Raw genomic sequence first — 25,380 nt, 5'->3', positions numbered from 1 at the left:
GGATCATACTTTTGAAAAATTGTGCTGTATTCTTAATGGAAAGCAAGATTCATAATTGTAATGGAAAATAATATTGTTTTAAAGGATGCAAAGTTTATATAGTTCAAACTCTCATAAAATGGGCCAGATATGAAAGGTGCCTAGTACAAACCTTCATATAATGAGCCATTTAAAATTTCAGCATCAGATTTCTCACATGATAAGTATGCTTTGTAGTTATGATGCAGAATGGAGATAATTGCCATAGTTTATTATTGCTTGGAACATTTGGATGTCAGTGTCTAATGGCATTCACATCATATTATAAATGGCTTCTTAAGAAGCTAATTATAATAACAACTAAGATTGTTACTCAAGTTCTGTTAGATTAAGCTTTGCTGTACAACAATTTAGTTAGAGTTTGTATGAACGGAGCTGGGAAACTTGTCTTGATGGTGTTGTATGAAGTATGTTTTTAAAAATAAGTCCCTTACAGGTGTCCAAACTTTGATCATGTTTTTTCCTGGGGGGAAAAAAAAAAATTGCAGGAAGCTTTGTCTCTGTGAATGAAATGTATTGTGATAGTTGAAATGCTAGTTCAAGAGCTAAGTGACTTTTTTTCCAATTTTATTTTGGGCTTGCTTTTGATATCACTTGCTAAAATCATAAAAGGATGTGAACAATAGGCTTATGCATTCATTGGGAAGCATTAAACCAATTTAAGGCAAAATTTGCAAATGTGACTCATCCTTTTCTGTGCTTGACTGGAAATGCTGGAAAAAAAAGTCTGGTTTTAGTTATGCTGCTTCCTTTATTCTCCAAAAGGCAGGCCTGCTTCTGAGGGACTGTTGTTAGGACAGACTGTACATTACTGGAGTTTTATGCAGTGCTTTGTGTGGCACTGTTCTTACAGTTCAGTTTTCTTGCTTCTGCCATGAAATAAACAGTAATTTTGATATTCAGGACCACCTATGATGACTTATTAATTTTAAAATATTGCAGCTAACAAGGTTACTGTAGTTGTAGTAGTTCACAGTTAATTTTTTTTATTCCTATACAGGTTTACACATGGAAATTGTAGAATTATTTTGTTTCTGTTATACTACTTGAACAAATTTTGCATACAGGTCTTTTTAGTGATGACTCAGCAACTCATTAGCAGTAGCGTGATAAATTCCTTTTTCCATGTGTCTTAAATGATGTTCAAGCATCTAAGCAGAGATTTGGGGAAGACACATTACACTAATAAACTGACTATGAAAACATGAATGAACTATGAAAACCTTAATGAAGGTTTAAACTTGTTAGCAACAAATGCTTTTTTAAAAAATTTTACTTTTAAGTTTTTATTTTGACTTGGAACAAAGACCCTGTGCCTTATTAAAACCAAGAAAATTACTTTGTTCTTGATGGAATATCCACTATACAAACAGGAAAAAATACCACATCCTTAGGTCCTCTAAAGTGTAGCGTAGTTCTTTATTTCAAGTTTCATTACTTATTCAGGGCTGTGTAATTATGTATCACTGTCTGACACTGACATACTAAAAGAAACACCAAAGGTTCAGTGAAATTTGCTTTGCTACCAATAATATGTGACACTTAAGTACTGGGAATAAAACTGTATAATTTGCTGCTCAGTTTTTGCTTTAACTATATATTCCCTTAAACTGTGAATGATAGCTGACCTTTTCATTTTATAGGATTCATTTTAGTTGCTTGGCAAATGCTTAAAACCAATATTTAGGTAGATTTCATTGGGCAGATGAGTTACTACAGGCTCAGTTATCAGTGACTGATGTTGTGTGACATTTTCTCTGGGAATTTATGTAGAACTTTCTCAGAAGAATCATGTAATGAGCCTCTTAATCATACTTCACACATTTGGTATTGATGGATATGTTTTTCAGTGTGCAAGAGACTCCAGAGGACATGGCTGATGATTGATTTAGGATAGATAGGCTTAAATTGGGAGGGAAACAAAGCTAGTTATGAGAAGAACAAAGCACATTTTTACATGCTGTAAAGGAACATTCACATATTACATTGGTTATTTGGATAAGTATACATTGCACATTTAGAACACAATTGATATTTGATATGGACTTTGTCATCTGTCAAAGCAGTATTTTGACTCCTATTCATACATTCTGAATATTTTCTTTTTCGTTGTGATAGGTGAAAACAACAAAGAAAAAATAATATTGCTTACATAGTGTAGGACTAGAACATGAAATTAAGAAAACCTAAAGGTTAATTCAGCAGTAATGCAACATACTAGATCAAATACATTATGTTTTATTTATTTGGTACTACTGTTACACAAACAGGGAATAGCTATTTGTAATACAAACTGCAAAGTATAATGTTTTGTCCTGAAAAAGTTTATAGTCCAAATAGATAATCTCAGGACCGGATACTTAGAAGTTTGAGTGACCTGTATACAGATAAGCTTAGGTCCCAAATGCATGACTGAAGTCTTCCATTGATGCCAGTAATATTTCTCACAGGCTGAAAATTACACAGGAAATAAAAAAAAATCTTCAGATATCGCATCATAATTGAGTTTCCTGAGCAGCGTGGGAAGTGGTTCTGAGATCTCTGAAGTGTTAGTTTGCTTTCTTTGTAGCTTTTCTGATGTGTGAAATGAGAAGTACAATCAATTTCCTGTAATGAAAATCTATGGAACAGGTGAATATAGAAGTAAGTGCATATGCTGTAGGAAGTGAATTTGAAGAAAGGAGTGCCTTTAATGGAGACACCTATCTAACACTTATCTATTTTAAAATAATTTTTAAAAGAACTCAAACAGCATCATTGTGGAATTGTGGAGGAAGCACTTTTGAGATGACAATTCAGCTCTCTTAAACACATAAAACAATGCCAGATAGTAATAGCTAAGGAAAACCTTGGTGATTTCATTGATCAGTTCTTTAGCACTTAGTTTTCTAGATAGGCAGAATAGGCATTCATTCACTTTCAAAATTGTTGTAATATGTTTTCTTCCAGCTCTGAGTATATATTAAGTTTTTTGTTTCTTCAGACATGCTTCTGAATTGGGTGGAAAAAAGTTAGTCAAATAGTTAACATGGCTACCAAACAATTTCTTTGGTGTACTTTAATTTTTACCCATAAAGTTCAGCCTCAGTGATAAGAGGCTGGGTGGGATGGCATACTTTGTGGTTTTACCATAAATTAAACCTTAGTAATTTTTTTTCCCATAGCATTTGACCAGGGTGCTTACAGTATAGTTGATAATAAGTAGGAAAAGTAGGACTGAGTTTTTAATACAGAGCTCTATAGTGACTTACAGGTGAGAAAGCTCATGTGCATTGAGCTTACCTTGCTCTTAGTTCATCTTGACTTCCTGCAGTGTTTGTCTCTTTGCCTGTGGTGCAATGAAAGGAACTACAAGAATGCTGGCTCACCCTGTGCCAGCTTTCCACTCTCCTTGTCTGGTGGTGATTGTGAGGAAGTGCAGCAAATGCTTGAGCACTTTACAGTAGAGAATGTGTTATATTCCTGGACAGCCACCCAAGAACAACAGCTGAAGGTAAAGGCAGGCTCTTGCACATCAGTTGCAAAAACTTTCCACTACCAGTCAGTTGAGGATGAAAGATGACAGGCTAAGCCAGGGGTGGAATGGACTGAGTTGAGCTATTTGCATTGTGTTCTGTAAAACAAGCTGGGCCTTGCTGCAGTTCTATGAACATCATGTGAATGCAGCTTTTAATGGAGGTGATTCTAAAGTATCCCAGACCTTTACTATTGTGCTTGCTGCCTACTGTTAAATCTGACGTTGGACAAGAGGTTATGAAGGTCAAAACTGTGCATTATTGGGGAGTTCCAAACGTTCATTTTGTGTTGTGATGGACTTGGATCTAGGGCTGTTGGTAATTACCAAAGCAATGTTTGAGAAAGCAGAGGGAGGAAATTTGGAAATGTTGCTGTTTGGGTTACTGTATTGCTGTAGTAAGCTCAGCTTACTTGCTGGTTTTTGAAAGTTGAGATTCATTTTAAAAGTTGCATTTAAAATTGAATCAAACAAAAATGGATAATGATGAATGTCTCTACCCAATCTCGCTGAGGGAACTTTGAGATATTTTAGAGGTTATTGATATGCACTGGAACCATGTACTTTACTCCTAGGAGAGTCAGGGTATTTCTTGAAGGCAGTAATTTAAATGGTCATTTACTCATCTCCCATTTGGAACATATCAGAAAAGCTGGCTAGTGGCTGATATAGCTGAAGTAAGGGATAAGTGTAAGAAGATCAAGATAGGCAAACTGAAGGCATTTTGTGTGGATTCAGCCTCTCCTCATTTGCAGTCTATAATTTTTTTCTTCAAAGAGCCACTCACGTAAGGATTTTTAATCTAGAAATGACTTCACGTGAGTTGAGAAAAGTGAAAGAAAACTTTGCTTCCCATGACAAATTTCTACATGCAAGAACCAAACTTATAGGTGCAAACATTTTTAACGTTATTATTGCTGTCGGTGTTTGTAGCTTTCATTCAACATCTTCAGAAAGTTCTTCTGTTCTCGTAAAATGAATACACAAAAAAGACATAATTTACAAATATCTTCAACTTTAATTCTTCAGGTTGCTCAACTCTTTACTCTTTAAGTTTAAAGTTTTCACCTATTTTAAGCATCTAGGCTAGCTAAGTGTTTAGGCTTCTTTTACAGTCAGAATAAAAAAGAATACCTTATCCCACTAATGTCTCTATATTGGAGTCTAAACATGCCTATTTCTATCTTGATCTGTCTATCTAGTGACATAAAACTTTTACTTGCTTTTGTTATACAGCTACCTAACTTCAGATACTGATATTGCAGGCCCTGATGACAATTTCCTTTCATTTTTCTCTCAAGTTTCCAGGTATTTTACCAATTTTCCTTCTACCTGGCACTTACCCAATGTATCATATTATTGTTCATTTAATAATTCCCTTAAATATCTCTTAAGCATTAAGCAGGTTTTATGCAGATTTAAATTAGAATCCAGTGGTTACCTCAGTGTTCAAATATTTCTTTTTTTTTAAAAATTTCAGCAGAAAACTTATAAAAGTTCATTAATAAGAATTCCAGGTCATAACAATGAGTTACTTAGGATTTCAGTTGCCATATTTTTTTGACAGCGTAATCATTTGTTCTTTTTGTATCCATTTTCCTGTCTCCTGACGACACTGCATATGTTTTGGTTCCGTTTCTTGCCTTTAAAAGGCCACTAAACTGCATGGAATTCACTGACAGTTTGCTTGTGTAAACTATCTTACCACCTGGCAGTTTTGTTGTTTACTGTTTGCTGTGACTGACATGGCTGTAAGACTGATATGTGCAAATGAGGATAAGCTCATTACCCTCATGGGTATGGAACATCTGAATAAGTAAGAAAATTACTCAAAGGCAGGGATCAGTTCTGGATCTCACCATTGTGACAGTGAGCAATTTGTATTTTGGGGATTTTGAATATCATCTTGTGTGTCTGTTACCCTGGTGCCTGTTCTCAAGTTATATGTTGTGGAGGAGTCTATATATATATTGCTGCAATTCTGCCTGACTGATAAAATCAATGTATCTGGACATTTGGACAGTAATACATTATTCTGATTTGATGATATTTTACAGCTGTCTTGCATTTTGCTTTTGAAAAGCTAAGCAACAGCATGTTACCATGCTGAGCATGGGAAGTTAGACACAAAGACTGTGTTTAGCATCTCTTACTTGGGCTCTTCTGCCTGGTTACATCAGATTTCATCACATCTGGGCCTATACATCCTGTGGTTGTGTGCCATTCAGTTTTGAGCTCTTACTGTCTTTTGTGTTCTATATTTGCAGAAGAAAACATTTGATAAAGGTGCCCTTGGCTGCTGAGGGCAAAGTTGTGAAACTACAAGTGTGCTCTGTATTAAACACCCACCAACTTGCCATGTTACTTTGAAGCCAAGTTTTCAAGAGTCTGATTTTTTTTTTTTTTTTAATATTTTTATCCAAGGATTGTGTGTTTTGTTTTCTTTTTCCTTTGGGTATAGTTCTATAGCTTTGTTTCTGATTCAGGCCAAGATTAGAGGAAGAATGGAAGGTTGATTCCTCCCTTCCTCCGAAAAGAGGAGCTAATAAAGTGTCAGTGTGCACCACAAAACTAAGGCCATACAAATTTGTAGCATCTGAAACAAGCGTGACCTCAGATGGAGTTCCACAAATGCAATATATCCATTTGTGACAGCATGTTGAGACCTGAATTTTGGAGCAGTGGCCACAGAATGGCAAGCAGATTGTATTTAATTTTTGTAGGGGGATTTGCTTTACTTACGTCAAATCTTAACTGAAATGGCAGAATTTAAACAATCAATTTACTTAGCACAACGTTGGCTAATTGTATGATTGGATGGCAGAACAAGATCTGGATATTTAAAGGAACTGGAAGAAAAGATAAATCCTCTCATCAGTGGGTTTAATTATAAAAGGGATCTTTGCTTAACATTGGCAATTTGTACTACCCACTCTCATAAAGGTCTTGAAGGGGAAACATTTTCAAAGAAATTTCCATTTGCCCAAGTGGAAATGTTTTAAAATACAGTATAATAACATTGCTGAATGAAGTCAATAACTTAACATGATTAACATTTCATGCTTAACCAAATTTGGTAACTTTTCTGGTGAATTTGACTTATAATTGTGCAATTGTCCAAATATTTTGTATTTACTTTGTTTTTCCTGTCTTGTCACTTCTGCATCCACCTGAGACATTTATCTTATTGCCTTGTTTTTAATGTACCCAAGGTACAGTAAAAAAATAAAATAGGCTACTAGCCTATTAAAAAATAAAGTAGGCTACTAGCCTTGCATTAAAAGCATGACTGATGGACCTGTTTAAGCTCACAAAACCTCAGAGTGTTTTCAGAGATGCATCTTAAATTGGAGTTTGACAGCCCAACCATAACTCATTCTCCAGGTATTGGTGAAGTCTCAAACTACAATTTAATGATTCATATTTTTTTGCAGTTAAAACTACAATATTCAAGTGCTGTAGGGCAAATTAAAAACTGAGTTTGAATTCAATTTCTGCCTATGTTAGAACAGATTTTTTTCATGCTGGATTAAACCTTAAAACTATCGGGCTGAGAAGGAAATTTGCCTGCTGGTGAAGGCAATATGGATCACTGAGCAGTACTAAGTTCATCTGAGTGGCGGACCACTTCCTGGAGGCTAATCCAGTTCACCCAAATGTGAACTGTCGGAGGATCACTGCAGACCTTATCTTTCAATCCAGTTCTTTGGCCTTGCCTCCTCAAAAATAGATGTAGTTCATATTCAGTATCAAAAACCTTCACAGAATACTTGAGGATATTATTTGAGAAAATGAAGTCTGAATAGCAGATGGCATCACATCTACGATGGAATGAGTGCTTCACAGTGGACAAGGGAAGGGCTACAGATGTCATCTATCTGAACTTCTGTAAAGTCTTTGACGTGGTCCCCCACAACATCCTTCTCTCTAAATTAGAAGGAGATGGATTCAGTGGGTGGACTGCTGGATGGATAAGGCAGTGGTTAGACAGTTGCATCCAGGGGGTCAATGGTTCAGAGTCCTGATGGACATCAGTGACAAGTGGCGTCCCTCAGGGGTCCATATTGAGACCAGTTTTATTTAATATCTTCATCAATGACACAGATAGAGGGATTGAGTGCACTCTCAGGATGACACCAAGCTGAGTGGTGCAGTTGACACACCTGAGTGATGGGATGCCATCCAGAGGGACCTGGACAATCTTGAGGAGTGGGCCCAGGGCAGTCTCATGAGGTTTAACTAGAGCAAGTGCAAGAGGCTGCACCTGGGTTAGAGCAACCCCTTGTTTCAGTACAGGATGGGAGATGAACAGATCTAGAGCAGCCCTGCTGACAAGTGCTGGAGGAAGAGAGGCTGGACATGAGCCAGCAATGTGCACTTGCAGCCCAGAAAGCCAACTATGTCCTGGTCTGCATCAAAAGCAGTGTGGCCAGCAGGATGAGGGAGGTGATTCTGCCCTTCTACTCTGCTCTGGTGAGACCCTGCATCCAGCTGTGTGCTCCCCAGCACAGAAAGGACATTAACCTGTTGGAGTGAGTCCAGAAGAGGACCACCAGATTGATCAGAGGGATGGAGCTCCTCTCCTATGAAGAAAGGCTGAGAGAATTGGCTTTGTTCAGCCTGAAAATAAAAGGCTTTGGGGTGACCTAATTGTGGCCTTCCGTTATGTTGACAGAGCCTACAAGAAAGCTGGAGAGGGACTTTGGACAAGGGCATGTAGTGATAGGACAAGGGGGAAGGATTTCAGTTTAACTGAAAGAGGGTAGGTTTAGAATAGACATTGAGAAGAAATTCTTTACTGTGGGAGTGGTAAGGCGCTGGAACAGGTTGCTCCGAGAAGTGTTTAGGCCAGGTTGGATAGGGCTTTCAGCTGGTCTGGTGAAAGATGTCTCTGCCCTCAGCAGGGAGTTGGAACTAAATGATCTTTATGACCCCTTTCAACCCATACCAATCTATAATCCTGTGCAAAGCCATAGTCCTGTCGCTTACTGGCAGCTGCAGTTCTGATAGGCCTTTGCACTCTATGTCTGTAAAATAAGGTGAATGAGGGCTTGTTTTCTGACCCTAAAAAGCACTGGCATAACATGACTTATGAAAATATGGCCAAACACCTGCAAACAGGTTGGCTTTATCCAGGGTGCCTCTTTGGAACTGCTATGGCTTGAGTTATCCTTGGGACCATAATCTGGGCATTGCCTGGGAGAATGCTTGGGTTGGCAAGGGTCAAAGCTTTTCTGGAGGCTGTTTGTTAAACACTGTGGATGAATGACTGAGCTAGCAGTCTGATCCTGTGGAGTTTACTGTTAGGTGTAGTAATAAGGCCTGTGTAAATACAGTGTTGTAACCTGTGTTAAGATAATCTCCTAAAGGTAAAGTTAGTAAGTCTACACAGAAGTCATGTAGAAATGATTCCTGATCTACAGATGAGATTCAGATAAGTGTTTCTCTGTATCTCTGTTTCTCTGTTAAGCTTAACTCATAGTTAAGCTTATCATCTTAGATAAGAATGATAAGAACATTAATAAAGAACATCATCTCTTGATCAGAATAAAACCTGTATTATTAACCACACTGTCTTTTGATAGTTCCTAAGTACAGGTTGATAGTGTACAGACTATTACTGTAGCATAGTTGGAGGATGCAGAGCATCTTGTAACACTGAGCATTTCCAGCCTTTTTGCAGGCAATCTGTGATGGAATTGAGTATACAGAGGGTGTTTAAATCTATCCCTATGTAAACAGGTGTTGCTTTGAGATTTTACGCTCGTTACTCAGAAATTCAGAAAGGAATATTATCCAAAAAGCTTGTTTAGTAGTGAATTTCTGAGAAGAGAAACTTATCTCTTCAAGACACCAACTGCAAGTCTGCTTTTGCAAGGAATTTATGGCTGATGGGTACTTTGCAGCTTCTAGTAAGGTCTGAAGCCTCACAGTACTTATTAGAGCTCATTTGATACATCTAAATGACAACAAAATATCCAACTATGATGACATTTTTAATGGATTAGAAAAGTGTCTGAACTCATTAGAATTGATTTTTTTTCTGCCTAGATATATTTCATGGTGGTGTCTTACTACATTTGCTTGATAAACCTTTTAAACTATTTGTCACTTTTTTTCTGTTGTTGATTGAATGTGTGATAAATATCACTCTTGCTTATACTGGATGATTTCCAGGCAACAGATTTATGCCACATTATGGTGTTTTATTGACGGAAGTATTGCAGGAATCATTTAGTTTTTGAAACCACCTGAGTGTAGGTGAATCATGGAATAATTTGAGTTGGAAGGGACCTTTGTAGGTCATGTAGTCATTCATATGTGCTAAAGAGTTAGAGGGGGTAGGGCTTTTTTTTTTTTTCCTGTAAATTCAGCCATGCTTGTTGGCTGTCTCAGCTTCTGCAGGTATCAGCCAGCGTATAGAGAGAAGGTTATGTGCATGAGAAGTACTTTGTAACTCAAGTTCTCCAGTGTGAAGTTTGGTAGCCCAAGTAGAGGCATTAAGTTTGGCACAAAACCTACTGGGGATAAATTTAGACTTTCTTCAGCAATGACAGATGGTAGTACTATTCAGTTTATTTGTTTGCAGTTTACTGTTTAAAGATTCTGAGTGGTGTATTTTGTTAGAAAAAGTATGGGAGAGTGACAAAGAATGGAGAACAGGACTGATAAGGGGGGAAGAAGTGGTAAGTAGGGGTACTGTAGCAGGAGTGCAGACTGGGAGGAAAGAGTGAAGGGCAAAGAAGTTTAACAGAGATGAGAAGAAAAAGATTCTCACAAGGATTCAGAGGCTGAGTAGGGTTGCTTCGGTCCAGGGGGGCACTGAGGACAAATGATCTGGAGAATGAGGCTTGATAAAATGACAGTTGCTCTCCTCAGTGTTATTTTCAGGGACGTTCCATAGCACTCTTCTTATCTTCACTTTAGGTTTTATGATCTGAGAAATTGGAGCAATAGCAAGTAAGGGGAGGTTGTACATTTATGTGACTGCATCTCCATCCTTCCTCTTCATTCAATAACTAGAGTATTACATTGTTCACATTCTGGTCTGAGATGCTTATTTGGAAAGGATTGTTTATAAAAGATGGTATGTTAACTGCTCCTTTTTCTCTAGTAAGTAATTATGTATGGTTTATTGCTCCTTCTTATATATATTGGTATTATACATAAATATTATTTCTAGTGATGCTTGTGTAGATTATTTTTTTGCAGAGTCTACTTATCTTTTTTATTGAATTATGCCTTATTGTGTGACTGTTCCCATTGATTTCACTTGAATTACTTAGTTAAGAAGTATATACACATGGACCAAAGGGATTTGTTTCAGTTTTTCCAGAATAAGTTTTTGTATTTCTTTATTGATAAAAGGACCCAGTTGAAGGATTGACTGCTGTGAGGTTAATATTGAAAACTTGGTATAGATCTCATTCTAACTCTCAGGTGTGTTACTATTTAGATTTCTTATCCAAAATTGGTTAATAATGTTTCTTTTTTTCCAATAGGCAATGTTTAGTCTCTGCATGGTTGAAAGTGAAGCTGATGAGGTGAATTTACATGGTGTCACAAGCCTCGGTTTAAAACAAGCCCTGGACTTTGCATATACTGGACAGGTATTGTACAGTTCTTCAAAGGAAGAAACATGGTTAAAAGCAAGTGCAGTAAAAACTAAATATGACCTTTTCAGAAGTACTAGAGATGATTTTTCTTGTGTACTACCCAGTACAAGGTATTTTAATTCAACAGATGCTAAAGTTTTTATACTGTGATGGATTTATTTCTTTAGAAGGATTGTTTAATAAAAACACCACTTATGTGCATCATTGCCAGATAGTGAACCATATAGGACTTGTATTTCCTTTTTGTGGTTGTCTGACTGCTCAAATAATCTTAATGTGAGTTGATTCTACATGCTAAATGAAATGCAAAGGAAGGTGTTTTCCTAGTAAAAAATATTTATAAACTCTGCTGTGTTTGACGAATTATATAGTTGAGGAGAAAAGGAGTCTCTTACTCTCTGGACAGATGCAGTTCAAGTATCTTTGTGAATGCTTGTAGGCACTATACAGTTTCAGTGTGGCACTCTTTATGACCACAGCTTTATGACCACATTATATTGCTTCAGGAAATGCAGAGCAATGTTCCTTTTCCCTCTGCCCCTTGCCATATCTCTGCACTGCATGGTTTGAGAGCATTGCTGTGTGACTTCATCTCAGTTCAGAGTTCATGGATAGTGAGCTCAGAACACCCAGATATTTCTGCTTTGGACTCTAAAATTCCAGATAACTAAACTATTTTTGGAATATTGCTACAACAGTTGAGTCCACTGATGTATTAGTGATGTTTATTAGTTAATTTCAAAACTGAAAGCTTAAATCCATGTTGCGTTATTCTGGAAGAGCTGTTGGTTTATATAAATTTAAGGCATCTGCTTCCATACTTTGGATTTAGTATATGGCTTTATGGGGGTATTTTGTTGTTGTTGCTGTTGTTTGGGTTTTTTTTTGTTTGTTTGTTTTTATTTTTGTTTTAACAAAGACACTAAATAGGAATAAGGAAAAAAACCCCTACCTGTTTTAAAGAATCTATTTTTGTTACCAGCCCGCACAACACTTGAAGTTTAGCACTGATCTTGGATATTAGCACTTTAATTTCTGTGTTTCTGCTGTCATGGAAAGCAGAACTTATTGAAAGATTTCTTTTATATAAGTGATAGATAGAGATGCCATACTATATTAGTGGATTGGCTGAAGATCTCAGTACGTGACTTGTCATTGGTATGCTTCTTGTTCTTTCAGTTGAAAGTTTTGATAAAAATTGAAATATTAGGCACCTATATCACCTTTTTGGTAATTTTAAACTATAGGTTGATTATTCTGAAGGGAGAACTCTTGTTAGAAGTATCTTTTGAGAAGATGGGTTGTATTTGATTTCTGTCTGATCTATCCTGTCTGTTATGATTAGAGATATATTTACCATCTTTAAGCAAAACTCAAAGTCTAATAAACCTGTGTAAAATACATTGAGAACCTTTGAAAAGATGGATATGGCTTTTATGTAACCCAACAAGCAACCTCACATTATTTCCAGGATAATAACCCCATCTCCCTAGCAAATAATATATGCCTTCTGTCCTTGGTTCTTTAGAGCCTTTTGAGTCTTTCATTTTCAGGTGTAATCTACCTTAATAAATAAATGGGGTTCTTGAGTTAAATATAGATGTGCATGTGTGTGCAGTTGCTTATACATGTAAGTGCTTATAAGGTGAAGTTTACTCTGTCCTGTCTATCAGGTACATCAAGTGCTACTTTGATGCACAGAGAAATGAGAAGGATTCTGCAGGAGTTTTCCTGTAAGGGTGCCTTTGAAGCATAACTCAAGTGATATGTGGGTCTGAGAATCAGCAGCATTGCTTTCTTGCTTTAGTCCTTGAAATTCTCTTTTGGCATTGGGTTTGTATGTCTTGAGCATTGCTTATGTACTGACTCAGACTGACAAAATCTGGGTGAGCATTTCAAGGTAGTGAGTGGGAGTAATCCACAAAGGCTGTTAATAAACAACTGGATTACTGGATGCTTACATCAGAGAGAGTTCTGAAAACAGTCGTCTTCAGTTTGGTTTGCAAACTCTTTATGGTTTAAAAAATAAAATATTGTTTAATAGCCCAAAACTCACTCATGCCAAATGCAATCTTATATTGCTCTGAAAATATAGGTATCAAGAATGATCTGAAATACCTCTTAAAAATAAAAGCCGTGAACTCTATTTATTTTCCTTTTTTTTTTTTACAGCCATATTTGTCCAAAATGTTGGTCAAAAAAATGGATGTTTCTGTAGGTAACACTTTGGAACTCCTAAGGTATTCATGTTTAAATAGATAAGTAATTAGTTGCAGCTTTCTTCTCTTTATTTTTTTATTATCCTAAACTTATGTTTGAGATGCTGCACTTCAAACTGAATGCAGCTTTCTGTGAAAAATAATATATTGGAGACATCTGGTGGAAATATTTAATATTGCACAATGGCCTGCAGTTTTTAAAACTTATCAAATTAAGATATTTAATTTTTAGGATGACACTGAAATCTGAAATTAAACTCTGTCATCTTTGCCTCTATTTTGTTAGTTCTAAACATGCCTGTGGACTTAAAATAAAAACTTCACCTTCCTGTCTACTTAGGCAGACAGTGTCTTATCATAATTACTGTCGGAAATATTTTGTTTATAAGGGAAACCTGATTGTTCAGAAGAAAGGAATGTTTTAAAACTCGAATTAAATATAAATAATACCATAATTCCAACTGAATGTATCCATTACTATAGTCCTTGGTTATCACAAAGAAAGAAATTTGGTATTGCAATAGGTAAAACAAATCAAAGGAATGGCAGCAGAATTCAATTTTGTTCAATGCATATAGGTTCTCAATAGTCCTCTAATAATGAAATCTTTGGCAAAAAAGTCTTAAATATGTTTCATCTTGACCATAGACATTTTACCATGTAATTCCCATATTCAGAATTTAGAGAGATACAATTGCTTTCCTGCTGTAGTTGACTCTTGTCCTGTTGTAGTTGCTATATCCTTTCTTCATAAAAGGGATTTAAGGCCATTCTCTCTTCTGCTTCATAGCTGGTGGCAGCAATAAGACCAGGCCAGAGCCTTAGTGAATAGATTCCTTACCCTGACTTTTCCAAGTGTTAGATTTGCACTGGAAGGGACATGGATGAAGTACAATCAATATAGGAACTATTTTTTTTTTAGATTATTAATATAGAGAAGCAGTTCTTGGCGCAGAGTTTGGAGCTCCCAATTCTTTCTATCCGACTAAGGGTCTTAACCACTGTATTAGAGAGTCATGGGCATTGTTATTTTCTTTTTGACTATTTTTTTTAATTTTAACTCTTCTGTTAATGAGAGTCACAATCTTATTTGGAGGAATGGGATAGCCCCCAGATAGTGCCAGCCAGTATAGTTGGCTGGCAAGTCACAAGAACATTTGCTTTAATTTACAGTGGATGATCCTAATTCAAAAAAATACAAACACACAGCTGGAGTCCTATGCATACTGAAATGCTCCAGGCCTGGGTCTTTCTTCTTGATGACTATGTTTTATCATATGTCTTTAATCTATGGTAATGGAAATATTTTGCATTTAGATAGAATTTTATTTAAGGACCTCAAAACACATTATAAAAGCAAGTAATCGCTGTCCTTACTTTGCTGCATCATAAACAGGAAGTTATTTTGGGAGAAAATAACTTTCCAAAGACACCACAAACCACTAGCTTTATTAGGGTGTAATACCAAGTTCTACTGTTTTCCTAACTGGCCTCTTTTCTTGTTGGTTGTTTTGTGGGTTTTTTTCCCTAAACTATAATATTTTGTTTCTGTATTAATAAAAATTAACTTGTAGTCATAAATTTATAAAATTATTCTGAATTGTCAAAGCCGAAATTAAAATATTAGTGAGGAAACCGTTATATGGGAGATTTTTTATGTTTGGCTCTTTCTCCCAAAGTGAATTTTGAGGTAACTTGCCCTGCGGTACCTTCTTAGCCCAAGATTAACACAGCCTGTTGGAATGTTGAAATGTTTCCTTTTATTAAAAACCACAGATGAAGCTGCATTTATAATGATTCAAAAATAGTCTTTAAACTTTTTCTGTTTATTAGCATATTTAACAGATTTTCTTTTACTCCCAAAATGCTAATATAGCAGCAGCCTTTCAATAAAGGTAATATCAGTATATTATCCCATTTACTAATCTAGAACTTCATTGTATTTTTAGGTATATTGCTCTCAATGTTGCTTTAATGCATTGTCAGTGTGTGTCCTATTTAACTATTGCCTTTACTTACTAACTTTACTTTGTATTCAGTTAGTTTGAAATCTGTCATCCTGTTAACAGCTACTATCACTTTACCAAGCAGGTTCCAGGAATTGGTAGGATTATCATCTGGTGATTTTTCAAATTCATGCACACAAACCTCTGATTAGTTGAAGTATTACCTTACAGCTCCTTTGTGAAATTGTAGTTCCATTAGTTATTTCTTTAACAAAAAAAACAAACAAACAAACAAAAAACAAGACATGAAAGAATGAAAGATCTTCCCAGATGGTAAAGAAATAGTAGAAATAAATATTTTCAAGTACAACAATTTCTCCTGATAATTGCTTCGATTCTTTTATAGAATCTTGTCTTTCATTTCTCATCAGTTCCTCCCCTCATTTGATATTGACCATTTTTCCAGTGATCAACAAGTATTTCATCTGCCATTTTTAGTTAAGACTGGGGAAAAATAGCAATCAATATCTTAGCACCTCTTATTGTGTTAATCCTCTCTATCTCTCCTGTTGATGGAGGTGTATTGTAGAGGTGTATTGTGATGCTTGATTTTCTTGGGTAAGTGGCCTTCTGCACACTGTGCTTAGCAGTTCCACTGGCTGCCTTTTGAGTAAAAAGAATCAGTTAAACCACCTGCTGTCCCTCGCAAAAGTGACTTCAACTGTCCTTGTTCTTTTCTACTGGGGACAGAATGCCAAAGTCATGGATACCTGAATACAACAGGTCTGTGTCTTACTGTAAATACTTAGCATCCTTTTTCAATGCAGTTTCAAAGCCAAAAATAAAAATTTGATACTTAGATAGGGGCATTTCCTTTATCACTTATATCAGGAGGATAATCTCGTTTCTGTGCTTAGCACTAGATTATAGCTGCTAGATGTTAGGTTCACAGTTCAGCTACAGATTCCCCAGAAGGCTTAGAATAATACAAAGCTTAATTAACTCACTTTATGCAGTTTATTGTACAGAAAGTTAAATGTTCCATGTTATTTGCTCTGGACAGGAATTAAGCTTAGGGACAAGACAGCTTTTCTAAAGCTGAATGTGATTAAAGTAATGAAACATCTACCCCAAAAAATAGTGAATTTGCTTGGAGTCTTGCGTATTCAAACCCTGTTTACTTCTAATAATGGTACTTACTTCATAGTGATATGAAGCTATGTCAGCGAAAATCAGGCTGGACATTAGAAAAAGGTTCTTCATTGAGAGGGTGGTAGATCACTGGAACAGGCTCCCCAGGGAAGTGGTCATGGCACCAAGCTTGTCGGAGTTCAAGGAGTGCCTGAACAACACTCTTAGTCATGCGGTTTAGGAGGAACATGGAGCAGGGACATAGGGCTAGATGATCTTTATGGGTGTCTTCCAACGTGAAATATTCTATGATTTTATAATGTATATGGTGTGCATTTAACACAAATTTTCATTTAGTTTTCTGGAATGTATCAGAGGATGCTGGTCATGATTCCTTCTGATATTGGCTAACAAGACATCTGGATTTTGTAACAAGTGCAACCAAATGTTACATGGCAGGGCTTTGTGTGACAAATGTTGAAGGTGGATGGGGAGGGGGAACCACAGGCAAGAGGCCTTTCCTTTTACCCCTTGCTCTGGGGGCGAACGTGCCCTCCCCCTACCCCCCACCACGAGGTCTCCATGGCCCTGACAGAGACCACAGGAGACCAGCAGCTGGCAGGGAGAGCAGGCAGAGAGAGGCTTTATTGTTCTGGGTAGTGACTTAAATAGCTCTTGGGGGGATTACAAAGTGACCACTGGGAGTTCAGGAGGTCTTACAAACAACCTATGGTAACAACGGGTTAATAACCGATAGGTAAGCTTTCAGTTATCTCTTAGACATTCCAATGGTACAGATAAGACTGAGGAACCTTGGGAAGAAGAAGGGTGAGTTTACACAAAGAGTTACAAAACCGTTTTGGAAGCGTGTTCACTTTAACAACATTAAAACTTCTGCATTCTTTTATATACTGCAACAGCTTTGCACTGTTGCCTGCAGGGGACTAGAACATTCCTTCCCCACTCACTTTTTTGAAGCAACATTTGTCAATGTGCAAGGAGCTCAGAATTCAACTGAAGCATGAATGAACAGGGAGACAGGCAAAATTGCTGTCTGGTTGAGAGTGAAATGCAGTCTAAATTACTTTAAAAGAAAAGTTAAGGGTTTTGATTGCTCTCAAGCACACAGAACGATCTCCATCAGGCAAAACCAAGTGATACTTTTGTTAGATGCCTGTCTCATTTTAAATGCTGATCACTGCAAGTGGAGTCAAGAGGGAATTTTCTTTTTCATCAAAGTGGCAGGATCTTAGATTTTTTTTCTCGTTTTCTGTGTTAAATTCCATATGGTTTACTTTCTAGAATTTTTTGACATGAAATTACATATTTCCTTACTGTGTGTACTTGTGGTGTGCATGTGGTGGTATTTAACTGCATTTATGTTAATATTCAGCTGGATGGCCTGAATAACATATACACAGCTATGCTGGTAATTAATAACAATCAAGTCATTTTATAGAAGCTGAGAGGTGTGGAATAATTTTGAATCACCCCAGTACAGTAGAAGGAAGGTTTGCAATATTTTCTTCCTTCTTATTGTTTTCTTTTTCTTGTGGATTTCCCCAACATGCAGTTTGCTTTTGGTGAATGTTTAACGTAGAGCTACCAGTATTATTTGTAAATGGATTGCTGTAGCTTTAAAATACATTAATGCTATCAGAGTTAAATATAATTTGTCTCTGCCTACAAGGTAGTAATGTGCTTGAGGTTCTGATTCTCTTTATATTGTGTCTTTAACAATGCAAAACTGGTGGCTGGCACTTAGTAAGTAACACGCCATCAGATGGCAACTTTCTCAGTGTAAATCATGTCTGAATAACATACACTGCAAGATCTGTATCAGCTTGTTTTGTCAGTCTGACCTTGAGTTCTCACTTGAACATACTTGATGGTGCTGCTTCTTTTTTTTTAAGATCCATACCTGTTGGAGATATTTTTGTGACTGAAATCTGTTCTAGTTTTCCACATTTTTCTCATCATGCATAGCAACCTCAGTAGCACCAGCCAAAAACCTGGATGGTGCTGGGCCTGATTCTCATTTACATCAAGATCCTTGCAGGTCTTTCTGACTTGATGAAGAACTTTAATGTAGTATGTAAATTGCATAAAATGTTCAGTTAAAACCTAGTCACTATATATATATATATATATAGTGATTTGCACAAGCTTTAAGCATATATATAGAATCATAGAATTAACTGGGTTGGAAGAGACCTCCATGATCATCAACTCCAACCCTTGATCCAGTCCCACTGTGATTACTAGATCATGGCACTCAGTGCCACATCCAGCCTCGTCTTAAAAACCTCCAGGGACGGTGAATCCACCACCTCTCTGGGCAGGCCATTCCAATGCCTGATCACTCTCTCTGTAAAGAACTTCTTTCTAATATATACTCCCAGAACTCAGTGTAAATGAGTTCTTGGTATAAACAAGGATTTCTTGGTATAAACAACGATCAGGCCCCTTCTCTCCTGTTCCTAATATATCCATTATGTTGGAGATATTTTGTAGTTTTGCTTGAAGAAATGCATACAAGTTTTTAATTTCCCTCAAAAATAGTTTAACTACAAAAGATGCAGATGAGTGTTTTTCCTTTTGTTTGCCTTCTTATTCCACTGGACTTGAGGTTGATGCAGTTGATGCTGTGAGATAAAACTGAATTGTGTGGGCAGAAGAAAAAGGATCTGAAAAAAGCTTTATTTCCCTGTGGAGCAGTGAGACACTGACCTCATGTGGCGTGAAACCAAAGTTGCCAAGGGAAATACTAGGATAAAACTGAATAAATTAAGCATCTTTGAAAAATTTAATTTTTCTTATGCGTTTCTGATTTTTGTTGGATATTGCACTGCTTAAATAATTTTAGTTTGTATAGTTTGTAGTGTGATTGCTGATAAGAAATTGACCAGTGTCTGTATTCCCAAAGACTTTTTCGTTTCCTGAAAGCGATGCTCTAAAAAGCTGACCCCAAGACAGCAGTCTAGGAGCTGTGGTCCAATTATCCTTACTGCTGCCTCTACATGGTTTTAATTGAAATGAGTAGGAGATTCATGTGAGCAAGTGACTGAATAATCAGTCTTGGTTTCTAAGCCCTTTCTGGCACTTCCCCAGCAGCATGCTCACTGTGCTTTCAGAGCCCTGCTCTGTAAAATGAAGACAGTGGTTAGAAAAATTATAAAGTGGTACCATGCAGAATAGGAAGGGTGTTCCTAGGCTGTATATTTTTAATACGCATGAATAATATTAATAGTGGAGACTTCTGGGTCAATTCTGTTGGTGTGATTCATCAGTATGTATGGATGCATTCAAGTATATAGATAACAAAAGGAGGTCCTATTATTTTGAAAAGTCTCTGTCTTAAATAAACAGCATGCATTTAATTACAAAATATTTAGAGGGTAATGTGGCTTATTGACTGTCACAGATTAAAAAAAAAAAACAGCTTAAAAATCTTAAGGGCAATTCAGATGAACTTTAGGCACTGTCCCCATCCTGCAAAGACACCTCTATATGCTTAGTTGTACTCTTTCTGTTCTTTATGTTGACTCAAATGTCTGAAATAACAAAGGCCTTTACTGTTTTCTGCAAGTCCTCTGAGTTCCAGATGACAAACCTTCCATTTTCTTCTTTACAGATCCTCTTGGAACCAGGAGTGATACAGGATGTCCTGGCAGCTGGGAGTCATTTACAGCTCCTGGAGCTTCTCAGTTTATGTTCTCACTATCTCATTGAGGTGAGGCTTCTCAGAGCCTGATCAGCCATTTCTGTTTGGTACACTTTTGTTAAAAGTCTGATTTCATTAGGAGAGTATTAGTACCATGCCTGGTGTAACCTAAATGGCAAAAACTGGATATCAGGAGGTCTGATTCTTGAGTGTAATTTGGGTTTAAGTTTGTGGGAGATGTTTTTTCCTTCCATCTGTTTTGTCCATTTCATTCCTGAAAGCAAGAATGGTCCACTGGTTCATATTAGCACATGGGAGTTTGATTCCCTCTTTTACCAGAGAATTTGCTTTCTTCTACCTCAGTTTACCAAATGCTAGGCATTTCCCTTTGGGGATCGTGAGTGTTATGAAGAATGCAGATGCATAAGTGTTCGCAACAGATACTGATATGTATCCCAGGGTGCTAATACCTCTCACTGAAGGGATAGGGCTTATTACAATGGCACCTTATTCTCAACTGGCCTCATGCCCATAATGCTGATGTCTTTATGAAACAAGAAATTTGAGTGCAGTAAACTAATCTTCTGTGATGACTTATAGCAAAAACACAGCTTTGATGTGTAAATATGAAAAACCTTATAAAAATAAAATAGCAATAGCAATTCTACAGAACTGTTTGCTTTTTTGGTAATTTTTCAGTACTGTTTCTGTGTGTTAGCTGCTCCTGGGCAATGGGTGGTCACGGAAATGCACATCAGCACAGTCCTCCTAGTATGAACTTGCCTTCCAACAGCACAACTGCCTTTGAACAGTCTGAGTGTGCTTGGCAGCACGCTGAGCTACTGAGTACCAGGGCAGGCAGGATCTGATGGTAAGAACTTCAGGATGTACTTGAAATCTCTGTGTCTTACGGAGAAGTGTTAGCCTTACAAAACCCTTCAAAATGTATGTTCAGATAATAAGACAGAATTAATTTGTACATTATAAATTGATTAGAAAGAGGAGCTGGTAGACTGCTGCAATTCTTTTTCTTTCCGAAGTATAAGGAGGGATTTAATTTTTCTGAGTAAGCAGACATGAATTGTAATGGGAAAGGTGGTTGGTTTGAGAAATAAGAGCTGTGAGATACCAAATAAGCCACAAAACCATTTGGCCTATTAGTTGTCAAGCAGGCACAGGAAGGGGTTACTTAAAGAAAAGAAGATACAAATCTAACATTATACCCTGTATTTAATGCCTCTTCAACAAATCAGTCAGTGTGAGTATGCCTCTGCTGCTAATGTGGTGCAGTGTTTGTCAGAAATTGAGCCAAAGAGAATACTGCAGCAAAGAATCTAGGGAAAATACTGAAAAGCAGGGACGCTGGGTATTGTGCTGGTGAGGTGGGGACATGAGAGGACTGTAGGAGAAGAGGTGTAGGAGAAGAGCAGGTATATGCTCAACATAAATCCTTGTGCTAACTATTTTTATTATTTCTGTTGGGTAGTCTCTGGTATTTGTAGCTCTTCCCTCAGCACGTAGCTCTTCCCTCAGCACCATCTTAATGCTTTTAATCCTGAGGCCACTGCGGGGGAAAGGCAGACAACTGTAGGATTAGCAGTGCTTTGGGTCTTGTCCTTGATGTGCAAGCCACAGTCAATTACTTAGGAAGAGACTGATAACAAATTAAAAATCTCCCAAAACAAACCAAATCAATCCCAAAATCACATTACCCCCACAAGAAAACCACTCTGGAGTGAGTAAGCATTGCTTCTAAATTATTCTATATTTCACAGACCAGTAAAAATTCTCTGGGGATGACAATCATAGAATCCTTTAGGTTGAAAACGACCTTAAAGATCAAGTCCAATCGTAAAATGATAACTTGCAAAAGAAGCAGAAGTATTTTAATTCCTCTCCTTCTAATACTTTTCCTGTTGTTCTCATGTCTTTATATGCTGTTTGTCTCATGCATATGTTTATTTACATGTTTTTTCTCTTTCTATAATTTAGAAGAGACCCATGTCCTTCATGAGTCATAGAAACCACAACTTTGTGGTCTGCAGTTGCTGTAAGATGTGTAAAAGATGTGAAATATCACTGTTCTACTCTGAGTAGTATGCCAGGGTAGGATAACTGAAGCTACACTGGTGTAAAAATTAGGAGGAAGTGGGACTCAGTGTCCAGATTTTTAGTAATGGAGGTAGGGAATAAGGTAGGGGATGAGGGGAAAAAGGAGGAGTATATGTGTTGGAAGACAGAGAGCAGTACTACTCTGTAGACTATTTTTTAATCAGGATCTTATTGTAAGGTTTTGAAACTGCGTGAACATCTGTGGGATGGCTATAGCTTACATCATATTGGGTTCTAGGCTGTATTTTACTCTTTTTACAGTATTTATTAACCTGGTTCACCCAAACAAGGCGTATATTTAGACACATTTCCAGTCCAAATAGATCATAGTTCGAGTTTACCTGTCTTTTTTGTTCTGTAGTGTTGCAGTCCGTGCAAGTAATCAGCCTTGAGTAATTGTGTAAGCCTTTTTAACAGAGGCCAACAAGGTACTGCACATTAAGACTGTGATACCTTTCAGGGTCCAAACTAATTATATCAAATATCTGTTTTTTCTACATATTATTGAGTGACTTTAAAAAATGTTGCTTTATTTTAGTACTATCTCAGAATAAAATCAAAGTAGTTAAGCAAGTCTTCTTTAAAGAAGCCACTTATCCTTGCTGCAGTTGTTAACTGGGGTGCTTATCATCCCACGTGCTGTGATACAGATGCTGGAAAGAGATTAGTGCTTGCCCTTTTTCTTCTTTCTGATGAATCTGAGTGCGCCAAAGTTCTTTCTTTGCAGTGCTAGTGAATTTCTTTCTTGCTACTTGGAGTCATGCAGATAGCATGAACTTAGCTTAGTTTAGCATAAATTCAGGAAATACAGTATGTGGGATCTAGCTGTCATTTAATGTTGTGTAATGATGACACAGAGTTTTAACTTGTGAGGATTGTCTTTAAATGTTTGGATTAGACCAGGCTTTTCCCCTATGAGTGCTGCTTTTATTGTTAACACTCGTTCCAGCTCTCCTCTCTCTCTAGATGTTCCAGCTTGTCATTTTATTGGAATTGTCTTGAACAGTTTCATCTTTTCCTGATACTTTTATCTGGGGCCTGTAATGGTTCCATGGATTTCAATAAGGAGGAATTTTTTGCTAAGAATGCAGTTGGCATCACTCATACAAGTATCTTTTTCAAGGCACATTGGTAGTCTGTGAGATTCTAAAGAAGGCTGTTCTGATTGGATTCATCTAAGATGATTGTTGAAGTGTCTTAATAGTCAAAAATTATTTGTAGTGCACTGGGCACACATTAATTTGCAGCCAACGATGCATATTCACTTTTTTGGTCTTTAAGGAATTTACTCTCAGTTGTCTCAAAGTAAACAAGATGTTATTTTGCCTACAAGAGATATCCTCTTTGTCATAGACCAAACAGCTTAGAAGACTTTAATTTGTTGATGAATCTCAAAAAGATTTCTGTTACAAATTGTTAGAATTGCATTTGTGGCAATTTTTTAAAGAATTCTCAATCAAAGGAACAACAGAAAAAAAGGAACGGAACATTTTTTTTCCTCACCCTCAATTAGGTAATATCAATCTCTAAGACATTTATGATAGCGTGATGCAATGGAGATTTCTGATGACACTGATAGTTTATTAAATGCATTTTATCATCTATAAAGTTCTCATTATCAAATGTTCTGTAGCATCTAATGTTGGTTCAATATTCTCATTTGAAACTCATGCTCATTTTGGATTGATAATTTACTAATTTTTATTTTAAAATAGCTGTTGATCATATTTTCTGTATTTGCAAACAAGAGAAATGCCGAAGTATTCCCTACTTGAGGTCTTAATTCCAGCTTTATGTTGTGCAGACTTTTCCCCCCACCTCAGTCATATCCTGAATTATGATTACTCCACAACCTCTGCTGTTTGGGGGTTTTGATTTTAGCTCCATTTGTAGAGAGGAACTCTTTCAAAGCATGCTGATGTATTTTATTTGAGACACATACATATTCATGAATCTTATGTCATCTGCATAATTCTCAGGTACATTAAACATTGAAACAAGGCTTGTAAGCTCACACATCTGTTTCAAGCTGAACAAACGGTAAGGCAATGTAATTTTCCTTAACTGTGTTGGTGCTACATAGGTGTGTGAAAGCTAAGCTAAAGACTTGAACTTTGTGTATCTTGAATTGCACTTAGGTCTATGATCAAGCACACAGCATTTGCTTGCAGAGTGCACATCTAACTTTCCAAGATTCATGTTTTCTGCAGCAGCCAACAGGCAGACTTGGAAATCTAATGGGAACAGGTTATCTGAGTATCTTCTTTACCTGTCGAAAGTTTTAGTCTGTCGAGTTCCAGTGGACTGTATTTGTCCTATAATGTTGGAGAAGGCAAAAGAAAGCTTAGCTGAAGGCATTGAATGTAATGTACATCTGAGTGTGGACTTCTTAAATGGAGCTGTAGAGAAGATGGTATTAGGTAGTGTGTTGTTGATGACCTATTTTGCACTTTAAAGCTTGTAAATTGATTTCTGAAGAATATATGACAACTTTATTCTTATGCAAGAGAATAAACGTGTTAAATCATTTATTCAGAACATGGAAATGTTTGTTTCATAAATAAATCTGAGTTATATAACTGATTGTAGATCTAAGAGGTTTTGTCTTTTTTCTCAACTGTTTTGTGTATTCAGTACCGAAGAGAGCCACAAACTGCAAATTATTTCAACAATCAAAGAGTCTTAATAAAGAGGGAGTGCTATTGAGAATACAAGTTTTTAATGGAATTTCCTTCTACTGATCAACATCAACTCAGTATTGCACGGGAAGTAATTGGTTTTTAAACCAGAGTTTGATTACCACTAGTATTCAGAGACTGGGGCATTGGACTGTTCATATTTGAAATCTTAAAGCTAAGAGATTTTTCTTGATTTTCCAAAGTCCAGTATTATTTTTTCAGTGGAGTTCAAGGTGCTTCCTGAGTTACATTCAAGATAATAAGGTATAGTTGTGAGGGGTCTTAGAAGTTACAGAACTGTTCAAAGCACTCATTTCTGAGAGGTGGCATGTGGCATGATTGTTGGTTGGCATTTATCCCATTAACTTTGTGCTGCCAGATCAGGCACTTTTTGTGAAGAACAAGTTATGTTTACATACTGGACAGAGTCTGAGGTATCATTTATGTTGGGTTTATTGATT

General features: G+C 36.8%; 1 protein-coding gene across 3 annotated transcripts in view; it reads left to right on the top strand.

Annotated features, from left to right (window-relative positions):
* KLHL32 (kelch like family member 32) overlaps window positions 1–25,380 on the top strand; it is a 127,649-nt gene that overhangs the window by 46,398 nt on the left and 55,871 nt on the right. For all 3 annotated transcript variants that reach the window (XM_050315579.1, XM_050315578.1, XM_050315580.1), the window contains exons 5-6: window positions 11,056–11,163; window positions 20,100–20,198. In XM_050315579.1, the coding sequence (XP_050171536.1) occupies window positions 11,056–11,163; window positions 20,100–20,198 (207 nt within the window). The remainder of the gene's footprint in view (window positions 1–11,055; window positions 11,164–20,099; window positions 20,199–25,380) is intronic.

The sequence above is a fragment of the Myiozetetes cayanensis genome, unplaced genomic scaffold (genome assembly GCF_022539395.1).
Source record: "Myiozetetes cayanensis isolate MyiCay16 unplaced genomic scaffold, myiCay2020 scf2-11, whole genome shotgun sequence".
NCBI lineage: Eukaryota > Metazoa > Chordata > Aves > Passeriformes > Tyrannidae > Myiozetetes > Myiozetetes cayanensis.
The sequence above is the reverse complement of the archived record's forward strand: the minus strand, read 5'-3'. Positions and strand labels throughout refer to the sequence as shown.